At 42.6% G+C, this 18,908-nt stretch overlaps 1 protein-coding gene across 2 annotated transcripts in view; it reads left to right on the plus strand.

Annotated features, from left to right (window-relative positions):
• Positions 1-18,908, plus strand: part of sh3pxd2aa (SH3 and PX domains 2Aa) — a 134,470-nt gene that overhangs the window by 64,405 nt on the left and 51,157 nt on the right. For both annotated transcript variants that reach the window (XM_083934816.1, XM_083934817.1), the window contains exon 6: positions 10,632-10,657. In XM_083934816.1, the coding sequence (XP_083790942.1) occupies positions 10,632-10,657 (26 nt within the window). The remainder of the gene's footprint in view (positions 1-10,631; positions 10,658-18,908) is intronic.

The following is an 18,908-nucleotide window of genomic DNA, read 5'->3' on the forward strand; positions in this document are numbered from 1 at the left end:
TTCTAAAATCCTCAGTTATATTGTGTATCTGCAGCCTGTATGTGTCTCTGTGTGTATGATAAGTGTGTCTGCACTGTGTGTACAGGACAGTGTTGGGGTTAATTGATTACTTCAACCCCATCTGGAGCGCTAATGCCCGCAGTGAGCTTTAACCTTGTCATGGCTAAAAAAAAGTGGTCGGCTCAGGGTAATTTGGGGCTGGGAGGGGTAGGGCGACGCTGAGGGATGAACTGGAGTGTGGAGCAGGGACAATGCGTGGGGGGAGGGGGGATAATCTAGGGAAGTATTTATTTACTAGCCTAGCAGGGGGCCATTGAGAGTCATTAACTTGCAGCCATTATGCTAATACTTGTAAACACATTGATTAGCCCTATCTACCAACCCAGTCATACGCTTCATGAGTAAATCCATTCCCTTCATGGACCAGTTTTACAATTCTACACTTTTGAACTGCTGAAAGTTTATATAATATATATAATATATATATATATATATATTATCACAACACTAATCATTTTGTAATTCTGCATACCAAAACTGCACATTTTTATATTTTATGTACTCCTGACAGTAGAATAAGCCACTGTAAACCTATAACAAGGCCCAGCCATGCAAAACCCCCAAAACAATACTGTGGTATACCTGAATCAGAATCACGGTCACAGTTGTTTCATATTTTGCTCCATCGTTTATACCGCAAGCGTTATTAGCATGGCAATAGACTGTGTTTCTCTCTTCATTTAATCACCAGAAAACAACTGTAACACACACACACACACACACACACACACAAAGGAAGATACAAACAAAACACAAAACAATTACTTTAATAAGACGCCCGTATCAGAATCATATCACTCAGTAACCAGCTGTGTGGCCGTGCAGCACTGGACTTGTGCACCCGCTGCTGTCCTATCAGGCGGTCACCGCCCAGAATGAAAGGGTTTATTACGTTCACAGTGCAATTAAAAATAATAAGCAGTCCAAGAATGTACTGGGAAAACTTTTTATGCAGTTTGCCTATATTGACAGCCTACATACAGGTGATTTTCTACAGAAAATATGCTATATCCTGATATATCCTTATTGGGATATGAAATTACCTATATCCTGATATGAGATTTTGGTCATATCGTCCAGCCCTAGTGCCCAGCATGAGCAAGAGGGAATGAGTCATACCATATATGTAAAGACAGTTGGCAAGCATTTATTTCCCTGTCTGAAGATAGAAACTGAACTATGGTAACTACGATTTAATCAGAGTTAGTGATTTTCTTTAAGAGGCTTATCACAGCTAACAGCCTCATTTTGTACACCCTTGTAAAAGCCAACATAATCCCAGTTCAGCTGCACTTCTGTGTGCTGTAAAGGCCAGTCAAGGAACAGGTGACGGTTTGAAAAACACAAGGCAAAAGAACGTCGTCAATAACTCAAGCTCCTTTAAAATTGCCCTTTCAAGACGGGGGTGTTATTCTGCCTCACCGTCATTAGAAAAGTTACAGAGACAGAATTGGGGGACAGAGTTGTTCTGCCTTGAAGGGAAAAATGAAATAAAGTTGCTCAAAGCCGACACTTGTGTCTCCGTCTGTTAGATCTTTACAGTAGGTATGTATCATGTTATATGGTGCCAGAGGTGATGATTGCTGTGAACCACTGGTAATGTTACAGACCTAAACCAGCTCCATTAGCAAACACACGTCCATCTTTCCCCCCTAGCTTTCAAACAAATCCTTATTGACAATCGTCATTAACCAGAAAGATCCACAAGGGCCGACGGGCCCTTTTATCTCCCATTTTACTCGTACAGTATGAGCACTCAGGTGGTGGCTTGGAAATTGGGCCTTACATAGTGAACACATAAATAAAGTATTAGAACTAAAGATGATTTACTCGTACAGTATGAGCTGGAACAGCACCATTTCCCAAATCATACAGTGTATGCTCAGCTTTACACATCACGCCTTTTTTGCTGTCAGAATGCCGTTAAAATGTCCATACTGGGGAGGTATTATACTGGTGTCGTTTGGTCCAATGTAAAAGAGCGAAGCCGGCGTAACGGTGGATCTTTTTCATGCTAGTATTCTGGAATCTCTGTGTGAAAGAGGCTACATATTCCTACGTTTGCTGTATACATGCTCATTCATGAGCAAACAGTTGAAAGTTGTGCGACTAACATGTCAGCTGACCGCTGAGCTGACCGGCCTGACCCTGAGCTGACACCACATGCTCTGCCTCTCAGTCCTCACTCACATCTGTTTTGTCTCGACTCCCAACGTCAAGAGCTCAAAGCTCTGGAACTGATAAGATGTGCATGGAAGCCGTCCTGCTCCATGGAGCCATAGCCAGTGTATACACTGTGACGAAATGTCAGTATGTGATGAAAAGTGTGACGAAATGTGTGAGTGTGTGTGTTCGAATGTTTGCAACTGGCCCATCTGTTAATGTTTTTGTTCAGGATAATACATACCTTTCTTAACTATGTCTGACAGATGTATACACACACAGACATACACACACACACAAACACACACACACACACACACACACACACACGCACACACACGCACACACACGCACACACACACACACACACACACATGCACACACACACACACACACACACACACACACACACACACACACACACACACACACACACACACTAACATAGATACCATTTGGTCACTTCGTGCATCACTAAAACATTACTGCTGTCAAAATAGGAGATGTTTTTAATGAATAACAGACATCAACATCTGTGCATGTTATTATCTCCATCACCAAAACAGGTGTGAATATTAGTGGGTTCTGGGGCTCATAGTAGTTAAACAGATATGGATTTGGACGATATTGACGGGAGCGTGACATTGTCTCTCTTCACCAGCAGCGAGGCTGTGAAATTATGTATGTTTTTCATCCTGGTAATAACCCTAGTAACCCTGGAAATATACTTAAAAACTGTAAAATCTTCTCTCCTTGGCTGCAAAAAATGGCCTTGAGATTCCACCTAGCCACATAAAACTCCCTTTTCTTCCCTACTGCAGTATGTATTCTTCACGTCGCCTTTCACCCCTCGCTTCCTCCTCTCCATACCTCACGGAGACGAAGGAAAAGAGCTGGCAGCCGGAGCTGGTTGCTCAGCCCTAGAGGGAAGAGTTTGATTTCAGCCTCAGGGACTCGGGTCACTGGATAGAATCTGGACCCTGTGTTTCTGCTCTCTTCGTCCTCCCACCCTCTCTCTATGTTTTGCCCCTGCCCCTCCTTTGTGCCCTAATGCTTTGCAGATGCCTCCAAAACCATACCTCTAAAAATAAATCCCAAAAAAGCCGGCTGCACTCTAACTGACATGCCCTAATGTAATGTTAAACGTTAGTTGCTTAACTAACGAGCTAAAATTCTTTCTTTTTACCTTGTTACAGTGTATTTTCTTGCAAAAACAAACAAAAAAACTAGGATAATATTGGTGCTAATTAGCTGCTAGTTGCTAGTATGGCTAATGGGGCTGTGTGTTGACTAATGTTTGCCTCCTGAGCTGTTTTAGTGGGCTAATGCTTGGATGTCAGGCAGGCATGTTGTTCCAAAGCCCTTTGTGAATGCTTAATGCTAACCACCACCCACACATGATACAAACAAACCTTCACTTTGACCTGCTTTTCACAACAACAGTCGCACATGCTATTGATCCAATCAGCATTCACTTTGTCAGGATTAACAAAGGGCTTCATCAGCTGTGTATCCTGTGACTGCATCTGATCATTTATCAAGAACAATTAACCCAAGAGACTCAGATACAGCACGGCTTCAGTTTAGGCATTCACTGGAAGGCTGAGTCATTTGTGCAGACATTTACAGTCGGACCAAAAACTGCTTACGCCCCGGCTTTCCTCTCGATTTGTACTTGTTTATAGAGCTTTAAGGTTGTATTTGCCTTTTAAACCATGCACAGCATTAATAGCTTAATAAGAGTCTCCCTTGGAGTTTGCTATAGCAAAGTACTTTTCATGCTGCTGCTGTTCTCCACCAAACAAAAGTCATTCAATGGCCCCTGTCCTCACCTCCTTGACAAGTTACTACCAGCCATTTCCAGGTCCCACACTTACACCTATTATATTGTCCCTCTGCGCAGGTCATTTACTGTTAGCTTGTTCAATTAACTCAGCAGGCATCCAGCATGCATATAAAAACTTTGGCTAATGGTCATTCCTTTTACACATTGGGTCACTATTGTAATTTGATCATATATACGTACATTTTGAGCAGGCACAAAAAAACCCTCCAAATGACGATAATAATAAAAAAAAAAAAAGCAAATAAAGATGAAATACCTTATTGGGATACATAAAGTGCAAACCTAACTTTCACCAAAAAAAAAAAAAAAATGTATCCCTTGATGACACTGAAGCCCTGTTGTTCACCCTTGCATTAGCATTACAAACCTGTTAACACATAACAAAGCCAAAGTTACGACGTAAAATTACAGAAAAGTAGTAAAAATAGTAATAACCTACATATTTGGGAATTCATGTACATCTTGTGAACCGGTCAATGAGGGTGTTGTATTACCGGCGGCCCCATGCCAACTTCAGCAGTGTTGTTAGCAGCACAGATGCTCGGCAGCTGTGGTGGCACCATGGAGATTGTGGCACAGAGATTCAGAGAGCGAGGGATGAGAGCAGGAGAGCAGATCTGTGCTCCGGAACAAAAACACTGTTACTATGAACTATTGAAACGCAGGGGCTCGTTAGTGTAATTGAAGATCAATTTAAAGTTTTAAACATCGTCCTAGACTATGAATTTGAATGAACTGATAAAAAACGATTTATCGCCCAGTAGTATTTAATGTGGCGGCACGGTAGTGTGGTGGTTGGCACTGTCGCCTCCCAGCAAGAGGGTTCCTGGTTCGCCCTTTTGTGTGTGTTCTCCCTGTGTCTGCGTGGGTTCTCTCCGGGTTCTCCGGCTTCCTCCCACAGTCCAAAGACAGGTTGATTGAAGACTCTAAATTGCCCGTAGGTGTGAATGTGAGTGTGAATGGTTGTCTGTCTCTGTTTGTCTCTATGTGCCCTGTGATAGACTGGTGTCCTGTCCAGGGTGTACCCCATCTCACGCCCGATGCACGCTGGGATCGGCTCCAGCCCCCCGCACGACCCCGACAGCGACAAGAGGTTGAAGATGATGGATGGTATTTTATGTTGAGAAATGAAATGAATGACCAGGAATAGAAGACGCAAATAGGAGTTTTTCTGTTAAGGCAAGCGTTTATTGCTGAGGAATGTTCCAAAATTAGACCTCCAATTTCTAAAAGAAGTATTTGTTTTGTGACATAAAAGTAAGACTTACTGTGGAATGGAAGGCAGTAGCTAATTTTAGACCTCAGCTTACCAGTGTTTTGACAGGGACTTTGAATGAGCCTGAAAAAGATTGAGATTGAGGTTAGAGAACAGTACTGGGCAACAGAGCAGTTAACTCTCCCTGGAAAAGGAGAACATTTTCCTGCACCCGGACAGAGGATATCAGCATCTTTAATGCCACTGCGGCAAGCCTCGGGCGAAAAGGGCAAACATCCTGCCAACTCTGAGCCTGTCCGCAGCATACTTTCCACTGAGACACATCCCAGACACTCTGCAGTACAACTCATTGAATGTCATTGGCCATTGACGTGAATTTTATCCATTCCCCATGCATTACAAGTCGTGTGTCCAGCTTGGCTTGAGATGGATGAGATGAGGCGAGGGGTTAATTCACCCTCTCTGTGTCCCACTTTGATTACAATGAAGCATATTGTAGCTGCAAGCACACAGTGATCATGGTGGAGATGTCAGTATAAAGGCGTTATTCATCTGCTGTGGCCAGTCACAAAGAGACGGATATGTCAGATCACAGGGGAATGGATGAAGGGATCGAGAAAAAAGCGAGCTAGAACAAGTGACACTCAAGAATCCAGAGCTGTTGTATCTGAATTAAGACACAGCTTTTTCCCTGTGCATGTGTGCTGTCTCGTTCTTGTCTTCTTGTAGAGCACTCGTGTGTATTCATGATCTCTTTATTAGTTTGAATGCGGCCGCTGTGAGAGCCAAGTGGAGGTTTTTAACCTCATGCAGTGAGAGGGCACTACCTTGACTGCTGGCTACACTGCCCTGAGCTGTGTCTGCACTCCCGGCACTGCAGTAAAATGTTCCAGGGTTATTTGCTCTGTATCATACCTGGCAAATAAGAGCTCCCTCATTAATGAAATGGGCTGTTTCACAATGGCCAGCAAGGTCTACTGTCCCAATTAACAATGCTCTTGCAGCTGGGCAGTTGACCCTGAATCTTAGAGCGTGATCACACTGTCCTCCCGGACCGAGACCCGGACTTTAGGGTACTTGTCCCCCCTCCCTCGGGTGGAGCCGGTGCACTCACATGGCTTAAAGGTACTAGACTTTAGCTGAAAAAACGGTTTTGGCCCCGGCCAGAAGGACAGTGTGAGCACGCTCTAAGGGCGGACTCACACTGTCCTCCCGGACCGAGACCCGGACTTTAGGGTACTTGTCCCCCCTCCCTCTCCCCCCCGCGCCCCAGCCCCGTTTGTACTCACACTACCTGGGCCTCGGCCAATGCTTCTTGCTGTCCATATGTCATCACGCCGTAACACGTCACACGCATTGATCGCGTGTGTGTGGCTTTGTTTACAAATCTTTCCATAGACCTCAGAGTTTTTGTGCGTCTTGTCGACTGTTTTTGAATATTTTCATCCGACCAAATCTGCAGTAAACACTCCACCTCCCCATCACACCAACGTGAACCTTTCACCACCATTGTTGTTGTTGTTAAATGTCCGCGCATGGTCCGTCCTTCTATTTACATGTCCGAACAGGCGGACATAACGCTACTGCCGTAGGGCTCGTGGTCGTGCTCGTACACGTGCGCACGCTCGTGCTCGTACATGTGCAAACGGCTCCGCTAAAGCCCACCTATTTCAAGCGGGCTGGGAGGGCCAGCTGGCCGCAGTTGAGCGCGGAGCGGGTGCGCTCACACTACTTAAAGGTACTAGGCTTTAGCTGAAAAACCGGTTTTGGCCGCAGCCAAAAGGATAGTGTGAGCACGCTCTAAGAGCGTGCTCACACTGTCCTTCAGCTAAAGTCTAGTACCTTTAAGCCATGTGAGTGCACCCGCTCCGCGCTCAACTGCGGCCAGCGGACCGTCCACGGCCCGCTTGAAAGAGGTGGGCTTTAGCGGAGCCGTTTGCACATGTACGAGCACGAGCGTGCGCACGTGTACGAGCACGAGCCCTACGGCAGTAGCGTTATGTCCGCCTGTTCGGACATGTAAATAGAAGGACGGACCATGCGCGGACATTTAACAACAACAACAATGGCGGTGAAAGGTTCATGTTGGTGTGATGCGGAGGTGGAGTGTTTACTGCAGATTTGGTCGGATGAAAATATTCAAAAACAGTCGACAAGACGCACAAAAACTCAGAGGTCTGTGGAAAGATTTGTAAACAAAGCCACACACACGCGATCAATGCGTGTGACGTGTTACGGCGTGATGGCGTATGGACAGCAAGAAGCATTGGCCGGCCCTGGCAGTGTGAGTACAAACGGGGCTGGGGCGCGGGGGGGAGAGGGAGGGGGGACAAGTACCCTAAAGTCCGGGTCTCGGTCCGGGAGGACAGTGTGATCACGCTCTTAGGCTTTATCCACACTGCTACATTCACGCCTCACGTCCACCATACGCCGCCGTTTCTGAGCCCTCAAAACGGAGACGTTTGTAAACGCTGCTGACGCTGTTTGAGTTTGTAAACTCCAAGGTTGGGTGTCTTAGTTTTCAGTCTGTTTTAGACGGGCAGAAACAGAGATGAAGTGATGACGCAGACAACAATGTTAGTCAGTCAGTTAGGTAGGCTGACATACTCTTTGCGATTTAATCCTCCTTGTATTGGGATTACTTTCCGACTGACACGGCTTTGCTCTAATACACTGGTTCTCAAACTATTGTACCACGAGCAGCCTCTAGTGGTATGTGCAGGAATCTCCAAAATTAAAAAGGATTAATATTTATAATTCTATCAAAAAATACTTTACTACTAAAACATTTCAGAAGAAAAAACTACTCCGAAATCTCTCAAGTGTAAAATAATAGTCTTTCTTGTAATTTTCTGTTTCATTATCAGGCAGCTACGTCCATCTGGCTGACGTTTACCTCCAATAAAATAACAACTAGCCCTGTACAAAAAAATTCACCACCTCAGTGTTGTCATGGATATACCTAAACATATGGACTAGAATGTTTGTGTACCAGATATGCCAATGTTTTGTACCAGACCTTAAATAGGTTTAATTATGCTGTGAAAACGACCTGTTTAACATGGGGGTCAATGAGAAACTGCTCTATTGTGCAAACTGCAAACACTCAGAGAACTGCAGTTTTGGCACTTCTGTATTGGATGAACCAGGAAGTTGCTGTGGTGTGGGCTTGGCTGCTACTCAGTCCCGATCATGAACTTAGCACGCTTGCACACATCCATAGTTACGATCGTAAGCGGTAGTTAAATGAACAGTTTAAAAACACCGCAGTGCAGATCAGGAGGAGTATATTGTTGACAGCAATCAACTAAGTGCAAGTACCCTTCTAATGGGGATAAACCGGCCTCCTGCTTCAACTGTCTGTAGCTAAAAAGTCGTAAAAAGTCATAGTAGCCTATGCTACTATGTTAACGTGAGTTTTAGTGGTGGTACATGGAGAGCCTAAAATTTAAGGTGGTATGTGGTGTAAAAAGTTTGAGAACTGCTGCTCTGATATGTCACCATATTTGCTTTGCAACGATTCCGAGTCTGTGTTTTCTACCACCGTTACCATCTTATACACCTGTTACGTTCAGTAAGAGATGCACTTCGCTGTTGGTTCAAGCAAATAAATATGAGGTCTTACTTTAGGCATTGCTGAAAATTCCGTATTTTCAACTCATACATCCATGATTTTCAACAGCAGAGTGACGTCAGACAGTCTGCTTCATGTTTACACCTGCACACACCCAGTGTACGCGAATGATCATGTGATATGCATTTCAGGCGTGTTTATCGAGATTACTTCTTATAAGGAGCTAGAACGCTTGTGGACAGAAATCCTTTTTGTTTCAAAACGCTGCTCTAAAATGAATCCATAGTAGTGTGGATTAAGGCTGGATCCTTTGGCCAAAATATTCTATCCTGATGTAGCTCACTGAATTCATATCTCTAAAACGATATATATCACCATGTAGCATGTTCCCTGGTATGAAATAACCACATGGTAAATCCTTTTTTTGTGTACTCCTGTGTGGATTTAATACTTGACAAAGGAAAAATACTGAGTATTTTCTTATTTTCTAAGAACTTTAGTACAAAATTACATTTGATTTTCTGAAAAAAGTTTGTATGTGCTTCTTATTATCAATTTAGATGATGCAATTGTGTGTCACGATTTCTCAATAAATGATTTCATCATGGTAAGATTCACTAAAAGACAATAAATGCTCATATCAATTTATGGCCCAGCCCTCCTGTGGATGTAGCCTTAAGGAACATCTATGATCAATTACACACACGTTCACTGGCTTGGCATCCACACCAGTATGCATACATGCATACACCTACCTACCTCACACACACACACATCCTTCTGTTATCCCACTATGTACGGACAGCCATCAGCTGCAGTCTGGTACTTGAAATGAGAGTCGTGTTGCTGTTAGTCATCCACAAACTACTTCACCTTCTGGTCTCTATATGCCTTGTTGATTTCTGGGGGTTGGTATTACTGCCTATATGGAGTTTTTTTTTAAATGACAGAGGGTATGGGAAACAAGGCTCATGCTTTAGTCTTATTGTTCTGCCTGGGTCGGATTTTCAACTGTACTGCAGCAGGATGACGCTGCTCGTTTGAGTTTAACTTAAGGTTTTGATTAGGTCTTGGGAAAGGACACATTGATTCTGAATCGCATAAGAGAAAGAGGACAGGAGGAAGGAAGACAGGGAGGAAGAATGGGGAGTGACGATGGACAGACTCTAAAAATAGCACAGTCTGTCTTCACCTGATTTCTCCTTCACTACCTTTTTTAACTCAGTTGCCACACAGCCAGAGTCCGAAAGTCAATATTGACAAGGGTAGAGACACGCTCAGCACAGCAAACCTCACTCACAGCCCTGTGTCACCCCCCATCTATAGCTTAGCCCTGCAGCATAATCCCATTAGAACCCATTAAGCAAGGTATCTTAAACTGATCCTCCTTCTTCCAAATGCGGGGAGAGGTCGCCTTCTTCTCTGACAGGGCGAGGGAGGGAGGAAGAGAAGGAGTATAGGAAGAGGATGGTGGTGCCGCTTTGGAGTCACATGACTCATTTGTGTCTGTTGCGGGGAGTACGGGCAGCTGGCCAAAGTCATTCCTCCCTCTGTCTCCATCCTTCACTCTGCCTCTCTCTCTCTCCCTCAAACACAAGCATTTGTTAGTGTGCTAAAGCCGATTGCATGCATGTGTTTTTGCGTGAGTGCAGTTGGCATTTTTTGCCATTTAGGAGTTTTCCTATCCATATGCGTTGACCGCATGCTTTGTTGTTGACCGAGCAGCATCTGCTGTCACTAACCATGTCCCTCTTGTGTTGCTTCTCCCTCAGGGACTATGGCTCCAAGCGCAAGTCTGGTAAGTCACCTGTTTTCCTTCACTATCCTTCACAAAAGCCAATTCTCTCTTTCAACTTGTTGCTCTTGATAGAACCGCTCCTTAAGATCCAAGAGGGGATGTTATGCTGCATGACGCATGACTCTTAAACTCTCTCTGCGACTTGTCTGTTATCCGTGTGATGTCAGTGTGTGCTTTGTATACTTGTCCCGCTGCAGAACGCTGACTTGCTGTCGACTGTGTTTTGGGGTGGGATCAAAAAGCTCTCCTTCTGGCTGTGGATTCAGTCCAGGGTGGGGTTACAGACTTGCGTGATCGTTCTTTTAGATGTCAAAATAGAGTAATTAAAGTATGTTTGATTAAGAGAAAGCTTTATTCTCTGATGTGGCCGTTGGGTCGTCTGAAAGATTGTTTGCCTCTGAGTCTTCAGCTCAAGTTTGAAGTGAAGCATTTTAGATCACACATGTTTTAGTAATTTTAATAGATACCTTTGAAGGTACTGTATGTGCTTAAAGTGGGCTTTGATTTTATCCTTATCTGTGTGTGCGAAATAACGCGTTTTGTGCAAGCCCCCACCACAGCGACATCCTAGTTGGTCTAATAAGGAAGTGCCAAAAACTGCAGTTGTGTCCACTAGGAGTAGTTTGCACAATAGAGCAGTTTCTCAATGACCCCCATGTTAAACAGGCCGTGTTCACAGCATAATTAAACCTGTTTAAGGCCTGGTACAAAAATACATTCTAGTCTGTATGTTTAGGTCATATCTCCTTGACAACACTGAGGGGGGTGAAATTTATTAATTTTTTTTGGTAAGAGGAAATGAGGCGGTGTCAAAGTCTGACAAGATGGCAATTCCCATAGGTGAGTGCGATTGGATCAAGGTATGCAACGTACATTTTCTATACAGTCTATGGTTGTGTGTCACCCTTTGCTGAAATTTCAACACATCTCAGATGATCTGTTCCTCTGGGACTTCTGCCACTGAGACAGGCCAAACACATCTGAACAATGCCCACATTGCCGTGACACAGACCTGGATTAAAATGGGTAAAATATCCCTTTTAGAGGTAAACAACAGCTGTTATACCTCTGTTGGATTTTACAAATGCAATTTAGTTGAATATAGAGTAAAAACATTTAACTATGAACATTGTCCTGAACCTTTTCCACTACATCCAACATAGTGGCCACTATAAGACTCATTCATTAGCCATCTAAGGAAATGTATGGCTCTTAGAGGGTACTAGCTCCAGTATAGCTGCTTAACAAAAGCAGTGGTACATGTGAGTCACTAATGTATGCATCTTGGAACTATGTGTTTATGGCTATGAGGAAACGTAGGGAAATATCAGTCATACCTCTTATGAATAATGGAAGGGAAAATGCAGGAAATAGCTTGTGGTTTTTGGAGAATATGATTCTCCTGCTACAAATGCCCCAAAGACTTGTCTTATTATTTAAGCATCTTCAAGGTTGTGTCAGGGAATGGAAATATTTCGAGACAGATGTTTGTAACGAGTAAAGGTACAGCGGGGCAAAAAGTTCTGGCTCCTTGATTTTTTTTCACCTTACTCATAAAAGTTTTGAGTTATGCAACTTGAAATGAACTCTTGAAATTGATGGTGAGTTTATTTTTGGACTAAAATCACATCAATGGTTTTGTTGTAGCCCCAGAGGGGGCTCACTACCAATTCAATTACATCCACATTCCTCAGAGTGATTTGATTTGCTGGAAGCTGATTGCTGCTGCAGATAAGCCAGCTCATGTTTTTTCTCTACATCCCCTTCATGTACTGCAGTTTGCTTTGAAACAGGTGGTTTTCAAACCCTTTGTCTCAGCCAGACTAAATCTTTGGGACGTTGCCCAGTCGGATGCCACTCCACTGACCCAGTGATCTCTGCTATGACCTGAAGTTACATTAGGTCAGTCAGCGTGGCAACAGGTTGTCTATTTTCAAACCTTTGGACAGTTGCATAACGTCTACAATACTTCTATGAGTGGAGACTGGAGCATCACTTTCCCCTAATGAAGGGAGGTGTCCCATTCTCTCAATGAGGTGCCCTCTGCACCCCATATCTCCTATCATTTATTCTTGCAAAGAGCTTAAAATGTTGTTATCAGCACAATGTCAAAACATCTTCATTTCCATAAACCAAATATGTCAGTATTTATTTATATACATGTAATTATATTTTATTTTGTTTGTTATACTATAGAGAGAGGTGATGACTGTTACATAAGTACATTATATCTATATATAGCTAGTGTTCCATGGCTGTATTTATGATGTTTTCTTTGTGCGACTGTTCTCAGTGTCAATCCCAGAGATGCTCTAGAAAGCTTCAAGTAACCATTCTATTCCTTTCACCATCCACTATTCACAAAAAACCTTTTCCACTTGTGGGTGTTGCTCCTGTTCACTTGCTGCCATATAACCATACTCATTAGCTAAATCCTCTTTTTCCTTTCACTGTTCAAACTGTGTCCACTCCAGTACTGTAACGTGTTTTCACATAATAAAAGTCCACATATTTACTTAACTGCCGTGTTAAACAGCTAACATGACACAAACATTTTAAAGCAAAAGAAAACCAGCACCTTTGAAGCTCACTAATTAACAAGCTAATTGATACTTTGCAAACTATGCATGGATTCTTGTCTTGAGGTTGCCAAGTTTAATACCATTGTGCCTGTAGATCCATCCCAAAACCTGTTCACCAACTGTATCAGACAACCCACGTTGTAGCTGGAGTCACTGCACAGAAAAGTGCTGTTTGTCACCTCATATTTTCTCATCGCCACAAACTGTTTTTAGTAAAGTGTCTCTTTGTTTATGGATTAAACAAATGAGATACCTTATGTTAACGTCCCAGTCGGCAACATTTGTTTGGTCATATTCACTGAAAGCGTCACTATGCTCCAGTAGAGCAACATAAATCATCCGGTTTTAGAAAAAACTTAAGAGTTGTAAATTGGAAATTTGAATCAATTTTGACTCAATTTTGACTCAATTTTGACTCAATTTTGACTCAATTTTGAGTCAACTCGATCCCCCCGACCTGCCGACTGCAGCTTTAACTATTGAGGCCAGTAGTTTTCCCCCGGCGTTCAGTCTTCAAGCTAGGCTAATTACTTCCTGGTTCCAGCTTCATGTCTCAAACTGTTTTAGTAAATTGTCTCTTTGTTTATGGATTAAACAAATGAGATACCTCATGTTAAAGTCCCAGTAGGTAACTTTTATAAAAAATATGTTTTTGTTGCTTTAAACTGTCTCTATATCCTTACAGAACTAAAACATTGTGTTCCTCTACCTCCATCTGCGCACCTAATGACATCTGCTAGATTCCACCAGGACTGAAGGAAATCAACCAATCAGAGCCAAGAAGGAGTCTGTGACGCAGTGTCAGTGACTGATCAAACTGTGAAACAAACATATCAATTAAGATTCAGTTACTATATTGCCTATTTCTACCCTCAAATGTTTTCAGAAACACATTTTAGTTACTGTTTAGTGTAAAATGTTCCGAGTTCAGGAGCAGTCACTGAAACTGTATTAGACACTGCTTGGCTCAGGTTGGTTGTTTTCCTATGGCTGTGGAGGAATGATCAGCATTAGGAGGAGGCAAAGATTTTTTCACATATTATCTGCCTCGTGTAGTGCTGTCAGGGTGTAGTGACAGTTTCAACAAATATGTTAAAATGTATTTTTCTAACCAACTGCTGCTTTAATGGTCAGGTAGATAAAGATCTCATCTGACAGAAAGAAAGTGAATTTACTGTTTCTTTAAGTTTCTTTGAGTGTTTTTTTTATTGTTTTGACTGTTTGGCTCTGACGTCTACTGCTGCTTTCAACATCTGCCCTGCTGTTCCTCTGTTAATTCCATTCACATTGTTGTTGTCGCTACTGCAAAAATAAACGCATCGCTTCCACTGCCCCAGAGCACCTTTCTGAAGAAACAGAGGATGTTTGAAACAGCACATGCAAACTGGATATTTGATGACTCAATATTGTGCAATATCAAGTCTGTAAACAAGAGTAGCAAGTTGGAGTGAGATTCAAGCTATGCAACTGCAATTTTCCACTTCAAGTCCATTTAGGGACTGTTTTTGCGTGGCATCCCCTCTAATAAAGTCCCAATGTCATTTCATATACAGCATTTTCAGGCAAGAAAATCTGACATTAATAGTTTTGGAAGTGCAGTTGAAACTCAAATCACTCCATGTAATAATTAAAAATAAGCTTTAAAAGTCGTTTTTTTTCTGTGCCTCCCAACAGAAACCAAACACTAATTCATCTCACCCCAAGTTAGCCAGGAACATAGATGTAGGACGTGTTTTTTTTAAAACATAGGGTCAGGTCCAGAGAGTTTCAGGGGTCACAGCTCTGTACTCCCCCCTTACTCTGCAGAGTGCAGATGGAGCTCGTGCTCCTCAATGTGAGGGCCAGATTGAGAGGGAACGGAGGAGGGTGCTGTTTGGGCTGCAGAGGCCATGGGGGTTGAGACTGTCACACAGGCGTTGTTTTTGTTTACGTGGCACAATGGATACGATTTCAGACTGACGTCGAAATGGCGTGGAGGGGATCTGTGTTCTAGTGTGTGTGTGTGTGTGTGTATGTGTGTATGTGTGTATGTGTGTATGTGCATGTCACTCTGTTTTTACAAGTGTGGTTAGTGTTCAGCGGCAGTTGTAATTGGTATCACTACAAAACCTTTACGCCGTACAGTTCTCACTACGCAATGTTCATACTTCCTGACTGACAGGGGGTCACACACTACCTGCTGCAACCCCTTCTCACCCCAACTCGAAGACCCTTTGGAGTCACTTGTTAATGCACTGGGTAGCTCAACTGTGAAGGTCCACTATCACGGCTGTTTTAAACAGAGGTAATGTGGTTAACAGGGTGGCAGGGTCCGTCTACAGCTACATATATAGTACATTTCCTATTGTTACAGGCACCCACTCTCCCTGGTTTCCCCTCAGTCCCTTTCTTGCATTCTCATTGGCTCTTGGACTCCCCTACAGTGTCTGCGAGGGGATTTGTCTCAAGATTTGCCTCTGATCTTGGGCTTTTGTCGGGGAAAATCACAGCTGAAGTCCTGTAGCGGGTACTTGCTAATTAATAAGGTCTTTGTACCATCAGGGGCTCCTCTGTCAATAGACACATTTATTTGACACTTACACCCTCCATTACCTGCCTTCTCTGCGATGACTTTAACACATTTAACATCACACTGAGCACTCAATTGCAGCAATAATAATGTCAGCACACTCTTATTACATCAATGTTGTAGATACAGTAAAGTGCGTATTGATTTATGTAGAAAAAATATAATTGTATTTTTCAGCTTTATAGCTATGAGGCATAGCAATCTGAATCTGACAGAGCAGTTTGAGTGATGTCCTGGGGAGTGACGTTGTTGAATATCTGCGGCTGGTTTCCATTAAATCTGAAGGAGGGGATGTTTCAAACTAAAAATAGTGCGTGAAGCGTAGAACGAGAAATCAGGATAAGGAGAAAGTTTGGACAGCCCTGATGTGTGACAGTGCTCAGTGAGGAACACTTGTGGCCTGTGATGTGATTTGACCTCACCGCCGAAGCAAGCAGCAACACCATGTCAGTGTGTCCCAGCCTGCTTTGGGAACTGCTGATCATTGCTAACGGCTGTATTCCACCAGCACTGTGTCAAGTCTAAAGCAGAGGGCCCGCCAACCCCCCCCCCCCCCCCCCCCCGCCATTCTGTTTGCACACAAATGTCATTTGTCACCACAAACGTTTGTCTCTCAGTCGGGGATGAATTGTCTCGTCTCTGCTGTTCTCTCCTCTTCTTGCTAAACACTGTATCAATACTAGTTAGCTTCTGCCTGTGGTTTGACATTGTTAGTGTTGCTGTCACTCTCGGCCACTGTCAAATCAATACTGGTTAGCTGTAATTTGTTATTGGTCGCCTTTGTCTTGGTGTCAGGTGACAGGGGTTTATCATTGAAGCTTCTGCCTGTGTGGGGGCAGCAGCTACAGCTAGCTGTGTGTAGGATATGCAAGGATGGCCACCATGAGGTAGGAGGCTCAGCCTGGCTCTTTTATGATCATTGAAATTAGCCCCTTTTCACAAATAAACTGAAATTATGAAATGATCTAGACTTTACCCAGAGTTGTATGTAATAACGCCAGACATGTGACTCAAATTATTTAGTCCAAGTCACAATTAAGCCCTGAGCCATTTGGTTCAAATCTCAAGTAAGTCTGGAGTCATTTGCTTCAAGTCTCAGGTAAGTCTGGAGTCATTTAGACCAAGTCTCAATTAAGTCCTGAGGCATTTAGACCAAGTTTCAAGTAAGTCCTGTGTCATTTGGTCGAAGTCTAAAGTAAGTCCTGAGTCATTTGGTTCAAGTCTCAAGTAAGTCCTGAGTCATTTTGTTCTATTCTTAAGTAAGTCCTGAGTCATTTGGTTCAAGTCTCAAGTAAGTCCTGAGTCATTTAGTTCAAGTCTCAAGTAAGACGCAAGTCATTTAGTTCAAGTCTCAAGTAAGTCCTGAGTCATTTATTTCCAGTCTCAAGTAAGACCTGAGTCATTTGGTCCATGTCTCAAGTAACTCCTGAGTCATTTAGTTCAAGTCCCAAGTAAGTCCTGAGTCATTTAGTTCAAGTCTCAAGTAAGTCCTGAGTCATTTTTCTTAAGTCAGATCACTTACCTGCAGTAGCCGATATTTATAAAGAGAAAATACTATTAGTAGGTATTAGTTCCTGTCTTACAATATTATTGGCCAATTTATCTAAGTATGAAAATGAATTGAATTTGTACTATAACGATTTATGTTCAGTGAAATAAATGTAATCAAACGAAAAAACAAACAACTTTATAGAAGGTTATTTATTTCATAATTTCTTCTCATTCAAAATCATATGTGTGTTGTTACAGTGTCCCTTAGCACCCCAGAGCAACAGGCTCTCACCCTTATTACTGATGTTTTGAAAGTTGTTGAGTCCAGCAATATCATTGTCACCCAGGGAAATAGTTAGCCATGCTAGCAAAGTAGCCTGGTTCTATTGATGGTAAATCCATTGGCCAGTCAGACCTCTGGTGGTCAAAACCTTATCTCAAACCTAGTTTGGCATTCCTGTATTGCAATTTCCTACTACTTATTACTTATTGGCAAACATATACCCTGATACAATATTTCTGCTGATTAAGTAGCTAGTATCTAGTAGTAGATTTAAACAATATACATGTACCTGTTAAACATGTAAACATTGTCATACTACTAGCATGTTAGCATATTGCCAATATGCTAACATGCTAGTGATATTGGCATTTGCATTTAGCTAATTGTACCACAGAGCCCTAGCACTGGCCGTAGACTCCTGTTTGTTGCCTTGTTGCTAAGTCAGTTTACAAAACTATTATTTGTGAGCTCAATATACTTTATTTGTTCCCTCAAATTAGGAATTTATGCACTTTAATGACTAACACGTCGATATGAAGGTACTTTAAAGGGCAAGTGTGTAGTATTTAGAGCGATCTATTTGCAGAAATGGAATATAATATTAGTAATTATGTTTTCATTAACCTATAAACGCCTGAAATAATAATAATTGTTGTGTTTTCATTTCCTTAGAATGAGAAATAGATAAGGCCACACATACATTATATCTGCGCGGGCCACCCTAATTCTATACACACAGGAGAAGTGTGCAGTCTGCAACCTCACCACTAGATGCCAATGAATCCTACACACTTAACCTTTAGGTTGTGTCTGTTAAACAGAATGTGGTGTTATCTTTAACATCCCTTAAATTGGTCGGACTCAGTGAAAGCGTATACCATGCCATACACAAGAGAGAAGGTTGGGGATAAATGAAGTGCTCTGATTAGTCATTTTTAATGAAATCTAAAAATATGAATCTGTGGGAACAAACTAGCCTAGCTCTCCCAGGCTACATAAAGATTTAACATTCACAGTCAGGTTTGGAAACATCAGCAGCGAGGTGGATAGGCATTTTCTGATTTGGGGGCACAAAATCCGGGAGTGTGTCTTTATGGTTACAGCATCAACTAGTTTGTGTGATCTCCAAAGCTGCAGAACCATCATATAAATGTGTAATTATGCTGAACAGTTTAAAGAGACACATGTCTTAGCATGTTTATGGACTGGGGTTTATCTGTGGGGATGTCAGCAAGAGAAACTTTCCTTCAAAACACATTCTACTAAGTTAACAGAAAAACAAGATAGATGGCTAATAAGCCCCTCCAATCCAAACTTTGAAAGAAG

The sequence above is a fragment of the Echiichthys vipera genome (genome assembly GCF_963691815.1).
Source record: "Echiichthys vipera genome assembly, chromosome: 2".
In the NCBI taxonomy this organism is placed as follows: domain Eukaryota; kingdom Metazoa; phylum Chordata; class Actinopteri; order Perciformes; family Trachinidae; genus Echiichthys; species Echiichthys vipera.